The sequence below is a fragment of the Lutjanus erythropterus genome, chromosome 18 (assembly GCF_056507025.1).
Source record: "Lutjanus erythropterus isolate fLutEry1 chromosome 18, fLutEry1.hap2, whole genome shotgun sequence".
NCBI lineage: Eukaryota > Metazoa > Chordata > Actinopteri > Lutjaniformes > Lutjanidae > Lutjanus > Lutjanus erythropterus.
The window spans coordinates 13326518-13351278 of record NC_139334.1 but is presented as its reverse complement, the minus strand read 5'-3'; the positions used below and the strand labels follow the sequence as shown (position 1 = coordinate 13351278).

Below are 24761 nucleotides of genomic sequence, written 5' to 3'. Positions count from 1 at the left end.
AGGATATCTGCTTGTTGTGTAACAGTTCACATCCATCCAGTAGAGTCGATATTAGTTACACAATCTACTTCTTTCTTTACATACAGTTAAATACATATTTTAACACGTGACACAGCAGGCAACAGTGGTGAGACGGCATTAAATAACAGAAAGAGGTGCGTAACTCACATTGGCACAAGGACAAACAACCAAGGGGGAAAATGACATTCAAGCACCTCATTCATTTTCTTTAAAAAAGTTAATTCAGGATTGTCCAGATTAATTTTCACCTATGGAGAGTTTTCACGTCTTTTTGTACAGAAATAAGTAAGCGGGTAACGGTTAGGCACAAAATCTGAAAAGGCACTGTGTCGTTTTATACAGGGATCAACAACTCAGACAGAATACATAACAAATAACCAAATAAAATAAGTGTAATACTGATGGAGACCAGCGCTCAATCCTTGCACAGTATTAAAAATGTTGCTTCCCAAGTACAAAGGGGTCCAAATATTATACAAGCCAGAAATTTTTTTAAAACAAACCATTGATGACACACGCAACGGTAAAAACATGTATACAAGTTGTTAAAATCCTCCAGTGATGTGAAAAATACTTCAAGTGCAGTCATGACACAGATTCAGGTCATTTTTTAGGTCAACATTCAGCTTAATATATCACACTGAAATGTTTCCTTGTACAGGAAAATAACCACAACATCAATGTTACGTTATATCATTCACCCCTTTAACAAACAAGCTATTAACATGATGCTTTGTTTTTGAACCTATCCACAATCGCAGCTCACTTTTCACACAGGACACTCAAGAAAAAGCAGATCACTTTTTGTTTTCCTTTTTTTTTTTTGTTCTCAAAAAAATGTCCATACTTAGAAACCATTTAGCCTCTAGTTTATGACAAGAAGATAATTTAACTCTGATGTGTTTGAGCAACTGGCCCATGGTCAGGGTTGGGTAGTAAGCCCAGTAATCAGCCCAGATTACATTTGAAAAATAGTTACACTGTCAAGGATTACTAAAGTAATGTTTGGCAATTATTACATCTGTGAAATACGTCAGTTTTAAAAATATGAAACTATTTTTGATGATAACCAATCCTCTATTGACTCATGAAAAGCACATCTGACATATTTTTCGACAAGTGCTCCATGTTGAAAAATGAGCCCAATGCAGAAATGCATTTTATTTACACTGAAAATGTTTTGAGATATTTAAAGAGGGGAAAAAAAAAGAATATTTGTGGAACTCAATGCCCCCCCCCCCATTTAACTGAAAAAGGTACCACAGGCACACAAAAACATGAATTCACTCAGTAAAGCCCTGTCCAAAGCCCAAACTGTGATGAGATGTGTTGAAATCTGAGCTGCAAAGTTCTGAAAACACCTTACACCTGTGTGACTACATGAGACACTGTGCTTAATCTCTAACTGCTGGGTTTTCAGGCTTTTTTTGTAGCTGGATGTAATTCATTACAATTTTAAATATGAGCGAGCACAGTGATAGTATTGATGTGTGCATGGGGAGAAGGGATGAAACGATAATCAGTGATAAAACTGCTGAATATTTATGTAACTGTTTCAAATTTTAGCTTTGATGATAACTGTGTTTGATTACAGGGCAAACTCCAAGTAAATACTAGTAGTACACGCATCATCTTCTCTTTCCTCCGTCTGAAACTCCTGCCATTACTGACAGTGTAACTGAATTGACCAGCTGACTATACTGCAAGCTGATTGGCTGTTCAAACAGGTGACGTGCCACCGCTGCAACGTCTCCCTGCAATGTTCTGCAATGGTTTGTCTCATCATCAATCTTTGATCTGAACTGGGCTTAACTATTTTATGTGTAGTCACAGGGATTTCAGAGTACTCCTGTATTATATGTAACAATAATATCCACATCTAGAGTTGGTTCAAACATTGTCCTTCGTTCTGTTAAAGGGGCAGTCCACCCCAAAATCAAAAACACACATTTTCCCTCTGGCCTGTACTGCTTTTTATCCATCTAGATCATTTTGGTGTGAGTTGCAGAGTTCTGAAGATATCGGCCATTTCTTTCAAATACAATAGTACTATATAGCTCTGGGCTTGTGGTGCCCAAAGCACCAAAAGAAATACATTTGAAAAACTCAAGCAATATTTATTTCCTGACATTATGACCTGGTTACCCAAGACAATCTGAAACAACTTTCTTTTCTGCTAGAAAATAGTTCTTACATGGAATTGCTCAGTACCACGAGCTGAAAAACAAACTAGATGGATAAATACCCCTGCATGCCTGAGGAAAAATGTATATTTTTGATTTTGGGGTCCCTTTAATCACATAAGAAACATGGTGCTTTTACCTTCCAACACTTGCTGTCTGTGATTTTTGTGATAAGAAAAATGTTTATAATGTGGCATGTATTTGTATGTTCCCTAAAACACATATCAGTAGTGGTCGTTTGCTCTCAGCACTCTGTCTCTTTAGTGTCAATGCACTCCTGCCTCTTGAGGCGCCGCCGGTCCCTGGCTAGCTGGTTCTGCTCTGTCAGATCCTCGTAGGAGGATTTCGTAGCCGACGAGCAGGCTCCTGCGGTTGTGAAATCGTCCGACAGGCCCTCCTCTCCCAGGTGAGAGCCGCTGCTGGTGTCCTCCTGGATGGTGGCCATCCGCAGCCCCCCTGCGCTGTCCGGGGTGGGCCCGCAGCTCGGGCCGGGGGCCGGGGTACTGCTGTTGCTGGGTGCGGGAGTGGCCCCGACCTGGCTCAGCTGCTGAGGCTGCGGGAGCAGGGAGGAGGGCGCGGTCCGGCCGGCGGAGGAGGAGGGAGGCTGAGGAGGTTTGACGATGCGCACGGATGCTGACTCGAGGTTGCTCAGCATTTCTTGACTCTGAAGAGCAAAGAACAACGTGTGAGACCGAAGCACATCACAGCTGACCGTCTCTGACTGAGGTGGGATCCATTCCCTTTTTACTCCATTCTGCTCAAATTAGACCATCAAATATTTCTCCTGATCTTCATAGTTTAAATGATAACTTCAGTATCTTCCAACCAGGACACTGTTTTCCCATGACGTTATGTCCGAGTGACCAATGGAAACAATGATTTCTGAAACTGTTCCAGTATTGAGGGAGAGCGCTGCAGCCAGTATAAGCGAAACTAAACTCACCATCAAAGTCAACTAGGAGTGCTGTATTATTGCTCTCTCCAAACTCACCAGAGTGCGTGATTGTTGAAACAAAGGAAAGCCAAACCAAGATGTTTTTTGCTTCGTTTTATTTTGTTTCTGTTGAGTTGGAATGAAGATGATAATGGCAATGTTAAAATTTGCGTTTTCTTAAGGGAGTTTGGTGAGAGCAATAAAACAACTGTGGTTTAACAAAAAGAATCTCACTCTTTATGGAAATAATCATGCGAGAGACTTTTCATCTAAACTTGTCAGATACTTATAACAACAATCTGAGCCTGCAAAAACAAGCACTTTTATGAGATGTGCTTTTATGGTGCACAGTTTGTTGGAGTTGTTGTTGAGTTTTCACTTCTACCAGCTGCAGCACTTTCCATCAATACTGGAGCAGTTTCAAATCTTGTTGTCCCATTAGTCACTTAGACACAGAAACATGAGTAAATGGGGTCCAAGTTGAAAAATACTGGTTACCCTTAAACATCATGAAAGAGTTGATCAAAAACTTAAAGCTACTTCAAGAGAAATGAAGTGATTTTTTTCCTATCTCCATCCCATTACCCTCCCCATTACTCCCCTTTAAAGTGGGAATGAGTAAAACAAACATTTCTCATGGTAGACAGTTTTTGTCGTCAAACAGAGGTGCAATTATTATTAATAATGGCTGCAATCTATTTAGGCGCACAAGGGTCCTGGTACTGTGCATGCATCATTTGCAGGATTTCAACCCCATTTCCACACTCGTGCTGGTTTGGTCTGACTCAGCACAACAGCCCAGTATGGCAAGGATTTGCATTTCCATTACAATAGTTCCTGTTTGGAGGCTTGTCTTTTAAGTCAGTGTAATAGAAATTGAGTTTTTCTTCTGAACACATTATAAATGTACTTCACGAAAGACTGAACTATGTAGTACTGAACTGTGTATCTGGACTGTTAAACTGTTGTTCACGATTTCTGCATTTCTGCATTCTTGCAACAGCCATTTTGGTCCACTGTGCGGACCAAAAATATAAGATCTCGTTTTGGATCAAACTGAACCATGGTTTGGTTTGTTTCCAGAATGAAAACATCTTTGAATGGTTTGGACTTTCAGACCAATTATAGGAAATTATGAAAGGGTATCATCAGAGCCAGAAGAAGGAAAAACAACGCACCAAAACAAAATGAGCCACGAGAGCACACATGGACAGGAGGAGACCAGATGTTTAATTGAGATTTGGTCTGAGGACTTTTTAAAGAATCAACTGGAAAAAAAATCTGTATAGAATGCAGACTTTTCAGTTGTTGGTTCACTTTGGAACTGCTGACAGTAGTGCAATAATAATAACAATAATAATAATAATAATAATAATAATAATAATAATACAACAATGTGAATCTGTTCATTCATCTCTCTCCATAAACAGCCACTGAAATACCTGCCGAATTGTAAAAAGTCAAATGCATGCCCGTCTACAAACCAATCGATATCAAATAAAAGGAGACACAGCCTACACAGGTGATGACGGCAGGACGTAGGTATGACATGTTAAGTCCTTTAGTCCACAATGATACTTGCAGTGTGAAACCAAAACTAACTGGACCAAATGTATACAATGTCTCCAAAAATTTAACAATGGTTTGGACCTTGGACTGGACTTTTAGGTGTGAGACCACCCCTCAAAACTTCTTTCTCTTTGGTCTGCTGCACAGACAAATTGAGTCCTGGGAGGAGAAGGTCCATCTCAGGCGTGACAAAATTGAAATGGAAATGCAAATCAGTGCAGCATGGTTTGACAAACGTGCCAATGGTAAAACTTTCACACCTAAATGGAATTAAGCCATCATTAATATTATGTGTTGCTCCTGTGCTTTTCCTGAAATCACAAGTCAACATGTTTGCCATGAGAAAGGTCTATAGAGGAATGTACCCTCAGTCTCCACGTGTTCCCCATCAAACCTATGAAATGATTTAACACAGTGCAGACAGCCACTAAAAAAAAAGAAAAAGAAGGGGGTAAAAAAAAATAATCACCTAAAGGACAATTCCCTTTTCATGTTGTTGCTTTGAACAGCAGCAGATGCAAACTTAAAAAGGTTGACACACACTGCATCGGATTTCACAAAAGACAACAAGGTGCAACCTGTTCAGTCCTCTGTCTGTTTGAATACTCCTAAAATGCCATCTTGCCCTCTTGAGGTAATTTCTGATCAGGTATGACTCTGCATGGACGACATGTGCAGAGAAGCACACTTACAGCTGTTCACATTCGAGTATCAGTTTTAGCTTTTATATTCTTCACTTCATATCTCTGATGAAAAAGACATGTGACTTTGAGGGCTGGAAATGTGCAACCAGATCAGTGATTACTTCAAGGAGGAAGTGACTGCAGGAGTATCCCAAACGTGGGCCACTGACCATGCACCATCATGGACTCAATGGCAACGCATCGCAACACCAAACCATGGCGCACGCACTCACCTATGGCGGGAGCTCTACTACAAACTTCCACCATCTGCTGCAGTTCCAATGAGAATGGAAAAGGGCCAAGGCAAAGAGTGATGGACAGGTCATTCGGAGCTTGAACCCATCAGTGACAGTGAGGCCCCTGCTGACGTATAACCTGACTGCTAGTTCACACTTTCAACTCAGAGTCTCTTAAATCCATTTGTGTCCTCCTCGCACCCCTGTATTCTGAAGACCGTATGCCAATTTAGCTCCAGACTTCTCACGACTGTGTTGGGAATGATGTTACAAAAATGTGATAAAAGTGAAAGTGTGATAGGTACTGAATGTCAAAGAGACAAAAAGCACAAAGTACGACATTACTGCTCATGTGAACTGTTTCTTAAAGGGGAAATTCTGCAGTTCTCTTGTGGATGTACAGTCACTGTTGATGGTAAATGTAGTCAGTTGAAGCAACAAATTCCTTAGGCTGTGATCCAGTATCAACTTTAAACGTAGACTTAAGGAGGTTTAACTTTTAAAATGGCTGCCTTTTTGGACAAAACAATCAAGTTCCTTCATGAAAGTCCAGACTGAACCCATCTGACTTCTTTGATGCATCACTTTTCTTTCATTCCAGTTGATCATTCAGCCAACAAGTTTTTCTTAAAAGGGGAGAAATTAAAGCTTCTCTTCTGAGCCATCATGAGTACGCTAACTAGACTAACTGACTAGTTTGCTAACAAACAATGTAACATTTTGTTAATATATATATACACTGCATATATATATATATATATATATATATATATATATGTATATATGTATATATATATATATATATATATATATATATATATATATATATATATATATATATATATGTATATATGTATATATATATATATATATATATATATATATATATAGTATGTTTTGATGCTTATTTAATGTTTGCTCATTTCAAAAGTAAGACATCAACAGAAGACTATGAACAACAAATCTGACAATTGTTTCATTTCAAATATTAAAAAGATTTTTTGTTTACATGAGTAATTGCATTTTTCAAGGGGTGTACTAAAATTCAATCACATTCCAAACCTTGAAAATATGACATTTAAAAATAAGTATTTTTCTAACTTTCAAGAGTTAGTGTGAACACTGTGATGTCAGCAATCAGGACTGTGTGCATCAGGTTTGATCAGCTGATTGACAGTGGCTGGAGGCAGAAGCAAACAACCTCACAACTTAAAACATTTTTCATTCAATTACTGATAAATCCTGCTCGGCACACAAAAATTCTTAACATCACCTTTTGCCAATGGAGCCAGTGACAAGAGCACAGACAAAGGCACAAAGGTACCTCATGTGTTTCAACTTTAGCGCATTGTGTTGTGTTTATGTACTACTCCTCCCCCCACAGTAAAAATCTGATTGAGAAAATATGTTTTTGGGCCTTTAAAAGTAAGAAAATATACAAACAAAGCTTTTTTGAAGTAAATTCTTATTATATTGTTGGTAATTTAATCTTATTTATTTTCCTCTCAGCAGAATTGACATGTTTAACCCTAACTTAGTTAAATGGTGATGGATCATGCAGAGATCCAGAAAAATGGCAGATACCTCAACGGGAACAATCAACCTTCCATGCCTTCCTCTCCCTCTCTTATTAAAGATATAAGTGTGTATAAAAAAGTAATGCAGCGTTCTATTAGTTTGGTTAGTGTGGCAGCAAGGCTAGTGCACAGAATCATATATGGAGGCATTTGAGAGATAAGAAACTTACATTTGGAGGGTAGTAGAAGCACTTTGTGTTCTCCTCATACTGCTGGTCAAGTCGTTTGTCCTGTAGAGAGACAATGATAATGTTACTGTTCTGCAAATGGAGTCTGGTGGCCTTGGTGAAAGCGATACATCAGTTGTTCCAGGTTAAACAAAACTCTTTAAAAAAGGTCTCTTTCAGTAGGAATCCTTTCCATATGTTGTCAGACACTTAAGAATGGAGTGGACCAATTTCAAAAATTGTTGTTCCAATTAGTCACTTACCACACAGTGAACAAGGATACTGAGAGGAATCCAGAAGATGAGGGAAAACACCACAACAGAGCCCACTATGTTGTCAGCCAAGAACTTCCCTGAAAGAAAAAGTTGCAGAGAGTAATGAGACAATCAGGTGTGAGAGTGACTCAGCAGCAATAGCCATCAACAAGAAAACAAAAGACGGACTTTCACAGACTCTCATAAGATTGATTAGATTTCAAAGGGTCCTGTTATAACCAGCTCACCAAATGTGTTGATGTCCAGCTTGTCGATAAAATCCCACAACCTCTCAATCACGTCCTGCACCTGCTTCATGCACTTTCCCTGAAAGAGAACAGCCAAATAAAGCAAAAACAGTAAACTCACTGTAACATTCACACAGTTTTCCTATAAGTGTTGGCCTGTGTTAAGGAACAAAAACAAATAATACACTGACGGAAACATGTCTGCAGAGGGGACAGATATAAAAGACTTGGTGACTCACGCCCTCGTCACAGAAGCCCACAGTGCAGGGTTTGCCTTTGCGAAGGAAAAGGAAGCTACCGTTGGCCTGGATGAAGGGAGAGCAGGTGCCATCTTTCCCCCTGCAGCACACTTTACAAGAGTCCTCCGTCGCTGCAAATAGAAGAGGAGTTAACTTTGGGGGCATTTAACTGTTTTATGTGTTTGCAAAATTGTAATAACTATTCCATCCTCCATTAACAGTGGTAGTTCATTTTTTTTAGAGCAGAGATTAAACAATTCATTCAGAATCAGTGAAAAATCTCTTAAAAGCCTTTTAATAAGCCACTGACATCTTTAAAAAATCTAATGCAAAAAAAGTAAAAGTAAAATAAGCTGTGTTCAGCAACAGTGTAGAGTTTAACTGTTTGAAAATGTTTTGTATGGGCTTGTATGATTTTCACATCCACTCCTTTTATTATCATGGGTTTTTTATATACAAAAAAAACTTTTCTTAAAAAGTATATCTTTGTGTATAACTGACAACATATTCCTGAACACATCAATGAACGGATTACAATTTGTTTCCATCAAAACGAGACAAATTCTCTAAATTCTCTAAATTCTAAATAAACGCACTAATAGTTCAATTACATTAAAATAAATAGCAAATAGTTTTTCTTTCTTTTTTGTAATTTACAAGTAAGTTATTTTTATATCTAAATGTGTACAAGAATTCATATAAGTAAAAAACTAATCTTGAAAAATGGCAGGCAGTGACACCGAGTGAAAATTCTGATAATATTTTCTCCTTTTTGGTCTATTTTTCCCTGATCTTGCGACAAATTAACATCTCATTACCGTTGCAGGCGCAAGACTGAAGGTTGTGCATGGCCTCACAGAAAGGGTTGCACTCTCCATTGAGACACCGGCCATTGTCAACACACACCGTGTCATCATCAGCTTTTCCAGGAGGTGGACACTGACTGCTGTTGCCTAACATGTGAAAGAGAAAGGGAGAGAGATGGAGTTTGTCAAGCTATTTAAAAGCCTTGCAGTGATGACTGCAGTTCTTGCGTTACGCCAGCAGGAGGTGCTCACCTGTGCAGGAGGATGTGCCTTGACAGGTAGCATTAATGGCTTCCTGGCACCTTATTCCTGCCAGCTCAAACTTGCAATTCCTACAGCAAGGACTGTTTCTGTCACTGTGGAGCAAACAGAGAAACATGAACAACTCTGTGACTCAATCTAGTTACACAAGGATTTTCAATGAATTAATCTGATGTTTGTGTGAGTATTTAGACTTGACAAGTGTATTTTATACAATTTAACCTGGAGTTCATACCTGCACTGTGCACCACGCTTGAATTTGCAGTCAGATGTGCAGCAGGGGTCGTCATTGAGGTGGAGGAGCCCGGGGTCGCACTCTTCCCCATCTTCCACCCTGGAGTTCCCACATACCTTACTGTTCCTCTCCCTAAAGCACACAGGAGCTTTGAAACGTAACGTCTTCCCGACAGAGATCTTGCTGCAGTTGGAGAAACGCTTTAGAAGAGAAGTAAAAGTAGAAGATGGTTAGACATTAAGTAGGTGTGGATGATTTATGCTTCACTAAAATACAAAAAAATAACGTGTAAATATCTTTTCTGATGCAAAACAACTCAACAGATATTTATTCAAATAGCTGCATAGATAAACTATATGTGCTTCTACATTTTTTGACACAACTAAGCATAAATTGAATGTCACGCTTAACAGTTTCTTGGACTTCATATACATTTTTATTGATGCATACTAATATTATTCAAAATTTAATTTTAAAAGTTGCAGACATCTTGGAGAGGGGCCTGACTTCAAATTCAAAACAACTTAAACAGACAAACAGCAGCACTTCACACTCAGCTCTGAGCCCAATTAAACCCACTGCATAATTCTGAAAAAATGCCAAAGAGTGGATGTACATGACAACCACTGAAGGGGTGTGTGGCTTCATCGCTCCAAGAAAGCTGGTAGTCAGAGCAAACTAAACATGAGTAACTGCTATCAGACTGTTCGTGTCTGTGGTGGAAACAGAGTCCACTTGAGGTTTGAGAGACACTATCAGAGCCATTCTGTATATTGGATATTCAAGAATATTATGCTGGATCTGCCTGTTGAATATCCAGCTTAAAACTAACTTCACTGTGATGCAGTAGTTGCAAAGCAAAAACAGTGTAAAGTCCTGTGAATGATGAGTCTCGATCAGCACAACTTTGAAAATGAGTGCCGTTTCACAGACTTCTACTCAGGAGTGGGGGGGCACCCAAGTCTGATTAGAGGGCAGCATTGGAAGACGTCGGTTGTAGTTTCTCGGGCAGGTGGGGAGTTGGTTGGTGATGAAAGCTACCACCATTTACACCAACTGCCATCAGATCAGCCAATCGCAAAATTCAATTGCAAATGGTGCCATCACAATACTGGAATTTATAACTTTGGTACAATACTTTTAAAAATATCAATATTCTATACCATTTTCGATACCACAGGGAAAAAATGATAGAGTTCTAACCCTCAAAAGTTATATTTTTATTAAAATTTCAGTTCAGCAGTTCCACTACCATTGAAAAGAAAATATTTTATTTATATTGTATTGGCAATCCCTCATGTTCCGACAATTATGTTGAGAGACAATTCTGGGGTTGTTACCATTTCCTTCCCTGGCAACACACTACAAACTATGAGCTGTTGCAATGACAAAGATTGTAGGTGAAGAAATCACTGATGACGTAAATTGTATTACGGTTTGATGCAGTCCATGTATTACTCTCTCAGCTATTCATGATGCCATACTGTATTGAAACCATTTTAAATATTCAGAATCAGTATGTATTGAAAACACAATAATGATTGCAATAGCTGGGTTTCAACCAGTAGAGGGTAGCTGTTATACATATTAATCACACAATAAGTAAAATTCAAAATACTCTGCACTAAAATGTTTTTGGATCTGAATCAATCAACAACACCACCACTAAAAGCCCATATACATTGGTTTTCAGCTAAAGAAAAGTGGTATGCATATTAGCTGTGTTAAGGCCAGCAGCGGAGGAAGTACAGTACATTGACTGTCTGTAATTATATTTCACAGGAACAGCTGTGACTCACATTTATCCAACACTCTGTTTCTACATGAGCGGCATAATCGACATAATCGAGTTCACACTTCATATCACATTTTGTATCATTAACTCAGCATATCTTCATAACTGTCAATGTAGTTTTGTACCACATAGCTCCTAGATAGTACTGCTTCTGTTGTATCCTACTGTTTCTGGGAGGGTACCTTGTTGTTGACATGGTCTCCACTCACGGCGATGGGGTACATGACAAACTTCCCCCCCTGGTCGTCACTGGGAGCACAGTAAGGGATGTTGTCAGGATCGTGCTCTGCTCCAAAGTTATGGCCCAGTTCATGAGTGGTCACCAAATCTGCCTCCTGATGGGACACAAACGTATCAGCTTTATTTGGTATAAATCTACCACTCTATCTATGAGTCAATTACCTTTTCCTCTTTGACATTTGGAGATTTCTGCAAGTACTGCATTTTTGGCAATTGGATGGGGAGCGCCTGTGTTCTGAGAATTGTTCAGAAACCCCCTTATTGTCAGTATACCTTGGAAAGAATCATCTGAAGACCCAAAGTCTGGTTGATTTTCTGGTCCCAACCATCTTGTTTGCTTATGCATAGCAACGTTTAACTAACAAAACTATACAAATGAATGAAATAGAGCATATTATGACTGAAACAACTCATGAATTTTTGTATGATCTTGTATGTGCGACTATGAACACAATTGTTAAACAGAAAATATAAACAATATTTATCACTGTAACCCTCCTCCATCATTTCCCTCCAATCTGCCTTATCTCTATAACAGACATGTAATCCATAATCAAATTTAAATACAAAAATATTTTGAAACTTAGTTGTTAACTGTGCTGAGAAGCAGTTAAGTAACGCACTGGCACCTGATGTGTTAATTACAAACGGGTTAACACTGTTACTCATAACACCCACACAAAAAGGTGTGTCTGCCCTACTTAGGACCTAAATTTGGCAGAATGACATGTTGCATAACATCCTGGCTGAAGCTGAGTGCACCTAGTAATTAGTGTTGTCACACATTGAGAAACCGCGGTAAAACAGACCTTTGTTAGGATGGTTTTGCCATAGTTCTTGGTGCTGGTCAGGCCTGTGTTGAGGTAACTGGGCTTCTTTGCAGAGTGAGATGGGTAGTATGCTACAAAATGACACAGTCAAAGAAAGTATTATTAGTAGTAGTATTTGAGTCCTTCTTGTGCTCAGAACTCCAACAAACACTGTTTCCTTCATATTTTGGCAGTTCCCTCATCAGTATTTATTAAAGCCTGGATTCTCAAACTGTGATATGTTACATATATATATATATATATATATATATTTTTTTTTTTTTTCTGAGGTGGTACATGGTGTATAAAGTTTGAGAAACACTGCATTAAAGTCTACTAGCAGCTTTGAAGGGACCCCAAAAATCTAAAATACATATTTTGGATTTTTGGTACCATTTATTCATCAATATTTTTGGTGTGAGTTGCAGTGGACTGAGTTGAGTTTTGGAGATACCGGCCATGTAAGATTTCTGCCTTCTCTCCAATATAACGGAACGAGATCACACTTGGCAGCACAAGAAAAACCTCAACAGCAATGTCACTTTGCAGAAATCATGATCTAGTTACTCAAGACAATCCTCAGACTTCGCTGTGACCAGTTTCATGAAGTAGTTCTGGTAGATTCTACTGCAGGTACTGACCTCACACCAAAACAATGTAGATGGATAAATAGTAAAAATTATGAATTTTTGATTTTGGGGGAACCTGCCCCTTTAAACACCACTTTCACTTCACAGATTTCCATTGATACTGCACCATAGGTGGTCTTAAAAACCTGACACACAAGCAACATTTTGCTGCAAAGGGATGTATCTTACGTTTTGGGCAGAGGCCGCCCAGGGCCTGGGGTTTGGAGGGGGCGACATAGGCCAGCCCCAGTGTGCCCTCATCGAAATCCTGGTAGGTGAATAGGTGAGCCAGACACACAGTGGAGGCGTTGTCAGCTATGTCTGAGCTGAATTGCTGAGAGACACAAAGAGAACTATTATCAACCAACAGGTGTGTATGTCAAAAACACTTTTCTACACACTGTAGGATGACCCTTGTTTACTGACATTCAGAAATGCAAATATTTGTAATGTTATTACCCTTAATCACATTTACTGCATCGGAACCAGATGTGTTAACTCTGACACCATGTGGACAAACTGTAGTATTGTATCTTCCATTAAAGCTACCACACAGAACTTTCACATTTGGAGGCCACTGTGGACAAAAACAGTAGTGTTTCCACTGTAATAACCACAAAATAGCATCAAAGATAAAATGATCTAAAGAAAAATCTCCTGCGTCTTTTCAGCTTAAAAGGCTTTAAAAGATATTGATACCCAGCCCTAATAACTATACAACTTAATTCAATGATTTTGGTGAAACTTAATTGTATTTCACAGAGAAAATATTTTGTGCTCTTCCCTGTAATGTACTCCTGCTGCCCTCCTGACTGCCAGAAAGATTTACATGTTGTTAGCAGCTAATTCAGCCTCTAGTTTACTAGTTAGCTCAGAGATTGGTCTGGCTAAGCAACACTACAGCAGCAAGTGCTTATGAGCACCATCAAAGCATGGAAAATAGCAATATGGGGCAATCAATTTCATTCATTTACTGTTTATCAGACGACAAATGAGACAATGAATAGGTTGGAAAAATGATAAAGGCAGCTGGAACAGAGTGTTTCTGTACACAAGCACACAACTTTATAACTTCACCGACTGATTTGCTCACACTAGAGCTCACACTAATACCTTTCTTCATCATTTGTGATGTGAAAACATGAGAAGAGCAGTGCACAATTGTCTCTCTTGCCAGACAGTGATTATTTTTTCCCAGGTTGGTAAAGGCACACCCCGCCCTACTGTGAAAAAAAAAAATTGTGCCCGAGTCGGCACACTGGAATCCACATCTACTTTCCACATCATCCTCCTCAGCTTCCATCACAGTTTGTAAATGTCGGGACTCTGTATTCTATCAGTACAAAGACAGTGATCATTACAAATATGTCCTCCTCCTCCTCCTCCTGCTCCTGCTCCTCCTGCTGCTGCTGGGTCGCCTTCTTGCCTAAACCACACGGATTATACGTAACATACATGAACACATCTGATGTAGACAATATCCTGCTATGTGCTGCATGTGTGGAAGGGCAAATTCGGACAATATGCGGACTTGATTCTCAGGACATAGTTTGGAGTGCATGTGTGAAAACAGCTTGAGTGGGTGGGCGTGCTGTGCACACTCTACTGTGCCTGGAATGGATGAGCATAAAGAAATACACAACATGCCAATGTCAGCCGGTTGTGTAAAGTTAAGTAGAAAGTAGAAAAAAAAAACTCTGCATTGCATTTAGAGCAGTTTGAAACCAGAGAATATTGCTCACAGGTATAATTTTTATGTTTACCTAAGTATTAGACACTTTGGCCATGTTTAATATGAACATCCAAAAATGGAACATTAAACATATATGACAGAAAATAAGGAAAAGCACAAGAGTTCCCCTTTAAAGATGAATTTGACTGAAACCATTTTTAAAAATTACGGTACATATCGCATTAATATTGGTATTGTGAATGTGTCTGGCCATGATAATCATTAAGGGAAAATCTGACATTGTGACAGCCCTCATTACAAATTTATTTTTCTAAATCATATCCAGTCCCAAAGTTTGGACTTTTTACCTAAAAGTTAAAAAAAAATGCCCAACCTCCCTCCATGCACCTGTCACACAGTGAATTTTGTACAGCTAAGACATTTCCTACCTCCAGAAGTCTCTTCACATCCCAGACCTCCTTTCCAGTCGAACTGTTCTGCATGTTATAATGGGCCCAGCCTTTGCCATGGCCAGGCGGAGGCTTTGTTGACTCCTTGTTGATAATGATCTGAGAACCAAATACACCTTTCGTGAACAATTCATCAAGTGTATTTACAGAACAATACTATTTAATTCAAAGCATTCAGACAAATTTTAGTGTATTGGCTCATAACTAATGTTACATGAAACATTTCATAGTCCAGATTTGAAGAATTTGTCCATCAAATCACTGATGAATTATACATTATTTTACACTGAACTTATAATGTCACAAAAGCCTAAATTAGTCAATGACTCTCAATTAGTCAGCACTGTGTTTGCATTTCAAGCAAAAAAATTCTTCTACAAGGTATTGGAGTTAAAAGTGGTGTATTAGAGGTTCCTCTTGACATGCATGGTGAATAAAATTGGAAAATAACTGAGCAGCTAAATGAGTGCATATCTTTTCAGTGAGAAAACCCAGGGCTCACAGTATGACAAACACTGTCTCCATTCATTCTCAAAGCCTGTGGAGCAAATTAAATTACCCCACGTGGCTCACACAAAAGCTTTCAGTTTCTTCTAGAAATGCTGCTCACAAACCCGCTGAAGAATAGTGTTATAGTCAGCTTCACTTCCGAGGTTGACTGGGTGTAAAACAAAGCTATCACGCTGCTGATTGTTCCAGGAGTCAGACTTGAGCCATTTTACAGTCAACAATACACACACACACACACACACACACACACACACACCTGATGGATCTGGACCCCATAGCCTTTGAATTCATCATCCCAAGTTGTGTTCCTATAAATATCGTCAACTCGATCAATCAGCTCAATCTGGAGTGAGAAAAGAAAAAAACAATCAGTGACATACAGAAATACATAAAAATTGAAAAAAAAAGAGACTTGTTTTTTTTAAACAACTGTGTCAATTAAATTAAAAACAGTCCTGTTTAACTTAATACCCCATGGATGCATGTTAAAGGGATAGTTTGTGTTTTTTGATAGTGTATTACTTAGTCATTAGTTTCAGTCGTAGTGTCGACTGCCATCTGCTCTGTTTTCACTGTCAATTAGTCTTAATTATTTCCTCAGTTAATCCATTAGTTGTTATACATAAAATGTCAGAAAATTGTGAAAAATGTTGATCAGTGTTTCTAAAAGCCCAAGATGTTTTGCCCACAACTCAAAGATATTCTGTTTACTGTCATAAAGGAATAAAAAAACAAGAAAATAGTCAGATTTCACAAGCTGGAAATGTGATTTTTTTTTCCCCCAAAGAAATTACTAAAATGTATTAATCAATTAGCAAAATAGTTGGCAATTAATTTAATAATCAATTCATAATCAATTAATCACTGCAGCTGTAACTGACATGCCCCAGTTTGAAAAAACAGCAGGGAGTACCTGTCTAACAGCCTAAACAATGTACTGCCATGGACAAGATCAGCAGAAAAAGAACATACTATATTTAAAATATTTTCACTGTTTTACCTTCACCACCAAACAGCCTTTTCTGATGGGACATTGCTGTTATATAAGCAATTGTATCTTGTCTCTTTAACTAAAGTAGAATATTTTCAACTTGCATGAAAACATGAATGACCTGAATTGTGTGCATTTGCATTGAATCACCTGGTATACCTTTCCTGGTGTAAATTATGCAAATTTCATGTTAAAATGATTTTTTTAGATGGGCCTTTGTTTTTAGCTACTAGTTACTTGTAGATTAAAGGGAAAGGGATTTTTTTTAGTGATACAACAGCTTATACAACACGTGGTCTCCTGATAAAAAAGGCTGTCTGATGGCAAGGTAAAGCTGCGAAAATATTTGAAATATAGTGTACACTTCTTCTACAGGTACTGCTTGCTTCTTCTCCAAAAATGGGGTCATGCCGACCGTCATCTACTGTAGGTAAGACACTGACTATGACTATGTACAAGTACTTCACACAACACCACTTAAAAAAGAAAGAACTATCCCTAATTGTTTCTGCACTCCTGAGGGTTTTGTACATGGCATCATGACGACAGACCAGGTAGTTGAGAGTGACGCTCTCTTGTCCGCGGCCCATGTGTTTGAAGAAGCGGTAATCTGCGACCAGCAACAGGGGGCAGGTGTTCTTCTTGTGATCATGGGCCTGCCTCTTTTGTCTGTGGTGGTAGCCTGCGAGGGGCAACAAGAGAGACAGAAAAGAAGAATGGTCACAAAAGAAGCAAGTCAGTTCCTTAAGCAATACATTCAAAGAGCCAAGGTGAGCTTACATAAAGAGATCAAGAAGTTTAACAATGAGGCCATGCTCCAGTATCCCATTGTTAATTGCCCTGATTTTCACATTTAGCAGCACATCTTTTTTGTTTGCCTGTGAACTGATTAAGCTCTGCCTCTGTTCTTCAAGCCAGAATGAAATATATAAATTTATCTGTATAGTAGAGCAGATTTTGTACGTATCCTGACAGCTAATCAAAATACAATAAAGTTGATCTCACAAACAGACCGTACAATGTTACATTCAGTACAGCTAGAGCAGAGATTTATTGGGGTTAGACTCAGTGGTTTCACTTCTATACAAACAATTCTGTGTTGAATCCTCATCAACAATTGCATTAAAGATGCTAAGATGAATTTCACTCAAATAATGACAATTAGTCCTGCCATGCTGACAGGCTGAAGCGATTTTTGCTGGCATCTGTATCAAACAGAAATGCTCCCTTATATTTGGAAATTGTGATCTGAAGGCTGAAGCCTCTCTGAAGCACCACAATGCTTCATTTATAATGGTACAATACATTTTACTATCATCAAAAAAAGGATATACATATATGTGTATAGGATATTTTTGTATTAAAAACTGTAGGGGTGGGGGCAAAAATGGATACAGCATGGTACTGTGATATTTTGTGTGGCAACACTACATCAATACACAGATGCCAGGTATCAATCTTTTATTAGATTGATGTTTAGAATGACAATATCAATATCTAATATATTTTGTAGTTTACAAATAAATTAAGCAGACAGTCCTAAATTTTCAGAAACTAGAGGTAAAAAAGAAATCTGGAGAGCTATAAGAATTATTATTGCCTACTGTACATCCTAGACACTTCAAACAGTCAGTAGTCAGCAGAACAACAGAAAAGGACAACAGGAAGACATCCCATTTGAGCATTACATCATACACTTGGCTATGCACTGTTCAGAAGTGTGGGCGTGCGCTGCCCTGGCTTCCACAACAAGCAGTGGGAGACCAGTGACGACTCAGAGCCATCTCATTGGACAGCAGAGCCTCCATGAATTTTAATGCCTCCTCCATAACAACCTTCACCTCAACTCATATCCCCCAATGAGATCCTACCAGCAGCCAGTGAGAGGTGTTGTAGAATCCTCCTCTGGCACATTATCACTGTTATATGCTTTACATTTCCAATGCAGCACCAAAGAATCAAAAGGCATTTGGTTGTTACATAATACCCACTTGTCAGCAGTGTGTATGTGCATAGCATAGGCTTGGCTTTACAGATAAAAAGGCTTTTATTAAAAGTGACTGTTACAGAATCGAACACCCACCTCCTTTGTCTCACTACTACAGCCTCCTCCTTCCTTCTCACCACCTTAAACATTTGTTATCCTCCTACTCTTTATCCACACTTTACCTTCCACAAACACAGAACCTGCTGCTCCCGTTTTCTGATCTCTTAACCCCTTATATACTCCATCCTCCTCCTACACATTTCCACTACACAGGCACAAATATGAATATGCACGCATGTCCTATACTCTCGACCTCTGTTGAGGTAAATGAATAGCAGAACTCACCCATTTCCCGGTCCGCCACGTCCTGCTCATCCCAATCCCTCCTGGCAGTCTGCGGCAGCAGGTCCTTGGCCTCTGCGTGGATGTAACCGCACACTTTTGGCGAGGCGATGCGGCTCAGATTCTTGATGTCGTCTGAGCGATAAACCAACAACCTGCCATCAGTTGGGGAATCTGTAAACCTCCACAGTGGCTGGATGGGCAGAGAAAGAGAGGTGGCATTAGAGGACAAAAAAAGAGGAGTCACACGGAGAACAGAAGGTGGGAGCAGGGTGGCAAATTAACTTTTTAAAATGTGAAGATCTATCAGCCAGTAACTGAATCCAAATCACTAGAGGATCATAAAGGATCGGATATGGTTTGATGATTTCAGGTTTAAGATGAAACAAAACTTTTCTGTGGGTGTTAAGTTTCTGAGCCACAACAAAGGTTAAAATATGGGCTGTCGACTAGGTAGACCTTGTTTATCGCCTAGTAGTTGTTGATGATTTGTGGCCCTTACTGAACCGTTAACAGGAGTGAGGAGTCAGCTGTTGGTAAAAAACAAAGCAGTCAATAAAATTAGTTTTTCAGGGTTTTCCAAAAAAAAAAAAATGTCAGTGACTACAACCATGAGCGGTCCTTGAACATACAGTGATAAAAGTGCACAAAAAAAATGCAAGCCTGATGGGTTCAGGAGTGTCTGAGTTCAGCTGCCGACACAGACAGTAGATCCAGCCTTCTTAGTCATTCACACACGACAACCGCATGATCTCCCCCAGGCTAATGTTTGTCAGAGATAAATATAGAGAAATAAAATTAATATATAAATATATAGCTAGGAGAGGAATGACAGCAAAAAAAAGATAGATAGGGAGGGCAGTGGCCATTGCAACATAGACATTTAATTTCTTCTCATTCTTCACTGGTATTATGGTATTACTGGTATTCAAATCTATGTTAGATGTGGTAAATTAGACCAGCTGCAATTTATTTAATGCAAAATATTGTCATCATGAGATAACAGGGCTTTCACTATCAAACTGCCTACCTTTCCTCCTCCAAGATCTTTTACATCAGCTACTACAGGTGGCAGCTGGGCTGGTAAATTAGAAACTACTTTATTGATACTGTCAGAGAGTCCCAAGTTATTACACTAATATAAAAGACAATCGCTGGTACACCCAGGATGACAGAGTATAACAGATTGTGAACTACAGAGATGTGCCTTTTGTATGCAGAGAAGCGATATCAAGAAAAAGGCACCCACACACAAACAGCTCCCCAGTACAGTACTGTAATATTGTATTCAATAAATGTTTTTGGGAAGCATATATAGCCTCTTTCTTGATTTTCTTTGGGGCTTTAAGAAATACTTGCATTCATGCTTCTTTAACAGTGTGGCCTCTCCACTGTCAAATGGTCTAATAAAAATGCCTAAGGGTCAGTTTACTTGCATTTGGATTCTAGACACACACACTTATTTTACAGTTGCTTCTTACCTCTACATTGTACTCTGCCTCATCAGTTAGAATATGTGCAGAAAACTCATCTCCGTCTATGTGTGCCTGCACACGTGAATTCTCCTCTCCTGCAAACACAAAATAATAAAATAAGGCATGATACATTTAAAAAAAACTGACATATGAAGACTGAATCTGGTAATCTATTTAAGGGAATAGTTCACCCAAAAATTCAGTCATTACCTTCTCATCCTAAAAAAAACAAAAAACAAAACATAAAATGCCTCTATACTGCACGCCTGGTGTAATCCAAGTCTCCTAAAGTCCCAACATGCCATGTTGACTTGAAAGATGTCTTTTTTTTAGCCCCAATTTTCACAGCAGAACCTTAGCTTGGAGCCATGTTCACAGAAAATATCAAATTGGCAATAATACTTTATTTATAACTCTTACTTCGAATAATTCAGAAACACTAAAAATTGTTTGTTTGTTGAGTTGCATTTGTTCTGCACATGCAAACTAAGACTCTTGGAAAAAGCTGGATCAGGGAGACTACTGTACTTTTAAAAAAGCATATTGGTGCATGCCTGATCCTACGAGTCACAAGTCACTCACCAACAACATGTCCAGTGAAATAGTTTTGAAGTTGAACATCGTAGTTCTTCTCCCTCCCATATTTATCGACAAACACAGCTTTGAAGTTGTCAGTGAAAAGGCCCGTGTTGGTGGTCAAGTAAAGCTTGAAATGTCTGAAGACAGAAAAAGAGACAATGGAAACATGTTATCTACATTAATCCAAACACAATTACATGTCTGCTTTCCTTGTGAGGACTCACATGGAATTCAATGCTGGATCTATTTAAGACTAATTTATGGTAACTGCAGAAGTGTAAATAGTTGCTCTTAACATAATTGTATGTCCTGTCCTTCTAGATAATGTTGTTTTTATTAAAATATCTTCAGTAACGTGTTTTTGTCTCTCTTTTTCCTTCAATGTCCATTTGTGTCTTTCTACATCAACATTTTGTAACATCCATTGTGTAACATCCATTGTGTCAATGTACAGTCTAAATACTCCACAGTATCATAACACAAGTGAATTCATGCTTATCGCCATATGTGCATGCACTGTTTTAGTTGAACTATTCTTTAAACTGCATTTGAACTGAATAGTCACACAACACCTGTAGAGTCGAAGAATGTTTCTCCATGTTTCTGTAATCTGTGGATTAAGCCTGGAGTTGGTTTACTTCGCTATGTAGTCAATGTCACATGTTAGGGGTTTTTTTTGCCATTCATTGTCTTCCACAAAACAGCCCCCCTTGTAAACAAACAAGGTAACCATGGAGATGACATACAGAAAATACCCATTTAGGTGTGGACAGAGCCTAATATCCTGACATTGTTAACAATGGCATTTCACTATTCAGCAACATATAATCTGTTCCGTGTTCTGTATTGCAAGACTGCATCTTGCAATATGCATATTCATGTCTCAACTGCTTTTCTAGGGTACATACTCATACAGTTATTCACCAAGTGCACCAGAGTTAGTCTCAAATAGATCAGATGTAATGAGAAATTCGGGACAGCCCTTCATGCTGAGCAGTTGTTCAGAAACCTGTCAAGTTTGTCCTAAAAATTAGCCTACAGTAATAGATTATCAACAAGCTAAAATGGGAGTTACATGTATGTGAGACTCTAAGACAAAAAGGCTGAGGAGACCTGATTTGGTGATGCAGTCACATTGAAAAATACCACACTGAACCATGTATTTTGGAGTGCTATCAAACTGTCATGAAAATAACATTAAACTGTCAATTAGTCTACTTGAATACATTTATAGCATTATAAATAACAGACTGTTGATGTCATTCAACATGTTTTAAAACAACTGACAGAGTGCAGCCTCCACTGTGTGAAGAATCTGTGATAAAAATATCTAAGAAAGAAAATGTTTGTTAGCACCTACAGTTTAATTATAATCCTGGCTGCTAAAAAGTTATTTAAAATATCCATATCATAGTTCACATCTTGAAGTGAAGACAGTGTGCATCATGTCATCCTCACAATCTGTATCTGATCTTCATTATTAGTCAGCGTCAGAGTCTCATGTAACTCTAAAATCATTCTACACATTTTAATACATCTGGCAAGACACCTCCACTCCCAACTTCCCTGTCCCGAATTTCAACCATTCTCCTCTAGTATCAACACATGTAATGGGAGTTGGATATTACAGAAGGGGTCTCTTCTCAACAAGTACAGTCAACGACAATTATTACAGCGATCAGTAACTTCTTGAATGTATACAAGGCAAAGTGAGTATCGTTAAATACAGACTTGAAAAGATATGGGCATATTCTGCATCAACACCCCAGAGGTCAAATTAACTGGAGCAGGTTATATTAGCTGTGAAGGTGCCGCTGTACCTGTGCAGGGCTGCGAAGCTCACCAGACGCTCCAGGTGAGACTGGGTGTGGACGTCCCTCTTCCGTACAGAGTGCAGCTGGAGGCCTGCCAATGGCAGCACCTCATAATCTGACAGGATGGAGTTCAGAGCATCTGGACGACAAATAGCAGGGTTTGTTCATTTGAAACACCAGTGATACAGTCAAACACCGCAGTCCGGAGCTGACAACCCGCTCTCTGGCCTGACGATGTGGTTTTATTTAAGGGCTAACCAGAACTAAAATACTAACACTTTATAACACCTAATCCACACATCAGCGTTGTTAATCACAGGAAATAAACGTGACTTAAATAGCATTAAATTGCAGTAATCATCGTTAAGAATCACTCTTACAACAATAGTTGGCGTTAAAAGTGAAGCTAACGTTAGCTTGAGTTAGCTAGCTGCTCAATCACTTACCAAACTCCGGTTTTTCTTCGTGATTCTCCTTCTCAGTAACTCTTGACTTAATCGCACCATTGACCCAACAAGGGGCCAGAAAGACGATTAATAATATTGTCTTCATTTTCAAGAATCTTAATTGGTTATGCTAGTGCTGTCATTGTCACGAGTTAGTTTCTTTTCTGGATAGCTAACGTTAGCTAAGCTACCCGGAAGTGCGCCGAGTGGAAAACATCCGCCTTTAATATACTTGCGGGATGGTAAGCCTAAATATGCAAACCTCACGCGAGATTTGTACGTGTTGTTCCTTCATTATACACGTTGTACAAACAAATTTTTTATATTGTGACAACACTGTGAGTAATATCTGCGTAGTTTTAGCGATAAAAAACACTTGGTTGGGATTATGGAAAGATAATAGATTGTGTTACGGGAATCAATCCCTCGAGACCTTTTTGTGGATCTGGGGTTACCATCTATAAATGAGACGTGATTCAACGCTACACACCCATGCTCTACACAGGTAGGTAACTTAATGACAGTAGTGGAAGAAGTAGTCAGTTACATATACCACAATGTAGGGATTCTCTGTAACAAGTCCTGTCTGCAAAGGTAATCCTCACTGTGCAGAAAGGCTCCTTTAAGAGTGTTAAAATTTATGTAACTGAATTATCAGAGTTGTAAAAAGTATTCTATCAATCAAACTTCATGCGCATACCACCTCTCATGCAGGTTCATGCAAATCAGTCCTGAACAGATGACTGACAAAAAAGACAGAACACCGAAATATTGAATAAAAACGAAAACAAAACAAATAGAAATTATGACAATAACAGACAATAAAATATATATAAAAGCTATACCACTACTACTACTAACAATAATATAATGATAAATAAATAAAGTTGGATAAAAGCTAGACTAAAAACAAGTTAAATGTATTAAAAAGACAAAACAGAATACCAATAAAGTAAAATAGAATAAAAGTATAGAACATACATACAATAAAATAAGCGAATAAAATAAAATTAGTCATGTCTATAATGCAGGGATTCCCAAAGTGTGGACCACGTGCCAATGACAGCCCTCAGAAACATTTTCTGCAGCCCCTGAACCTGACATGAAATGCATGCATTTTATGATAATGAAAGCATGATTCTTGTTTTCGAGTGCTGATACACTAATGAAAGCATACTTATTAATATTATATTCCATCTCTGTCATTATCTGCCAATAAATGCTTGGATTTTAAGTAAATGTGGTAATAATAATACCTAAAAGTGGGTATTATCAGAGTGTACTTTAAGTATCATATTTACTAAAAGTAGTCATTATGATGGAGAAGGGCCCTTATCAGATTATTTGCTTGGAGTATTTTCAAATTACTGGATTGCAATTGGTGGAGGTAGAGCCAAGTTTACCAATGCCTCATCCACTGTTGGGCAGTTCAATCTGTAACAATCCATCATATTTTACAAATTTATGTTGTAATGACATAGGATGCATTTTTAATGCAATGTAGAAAAAGTGTACAATATTTTCCTTGGAAGAAGCAGAGGAGTAGTGTCAAGTTGCAAAAAATAGAACTACTCAAGTAAAGAACCCCA

General features: G+C 38.6%; 1 protein-coding gene across 2 annotated transcripts; it reads right to left on the bottom strand.

Annotated features, from left to right (window-relative positions):
* Positions 1 to 1550: 1550 nt before the first annotated feature.
* On the bottom strand, positions 1551 to 23384 carry adam17a (ADAM metallopeptidase domain 17a). 2 transcript variants are annotated; one of them, XM_084741946.1, is made up of 20 exons: positions 23173 to 23384; positions 22733 to 22865; positions 20916 to 21049; positions 20340 to 20428; positions 18862 to 19051; positions 17081 to 17211; positions 15795 to 15881; positions 15008 to 15127; positions 13076 to 13220; positions 12258 to 12349; positions 11391 to 11543; positions 9414 to 9613; positions 9170 to 9273; positions 8930 to 9064; positions 8112 to 8242; positions 7873 to 7951; positions 7634 to 7722; positions 7374 to 7433; positions 5624 to 5660; positions 1551 to 2868 (listed from the first exon to the last, which is right to left on the bottom strand). In XM_084741946.1, exons 1-20 carry the CDS (start codon positions 23276 to 23278, stop codon positions 2471 to 2473), a joined length of 2613 nt encoding a protein of 870 aa, XP_084598072.1. In that variant the 5' UTR covers positions 23279 to 23384; the 3' UTR covers positions 1551 to 2470. The 2 variants fall into 2 exon arrangements, with proteins under 2 accessions (XP_084598072.1, XP_084598071.1); XM_084741945.1 differs by lacking the exon at positions 5624 to 5660.
* Positions 23385 to 24761: the final 1377 nt, after the last annotated feature.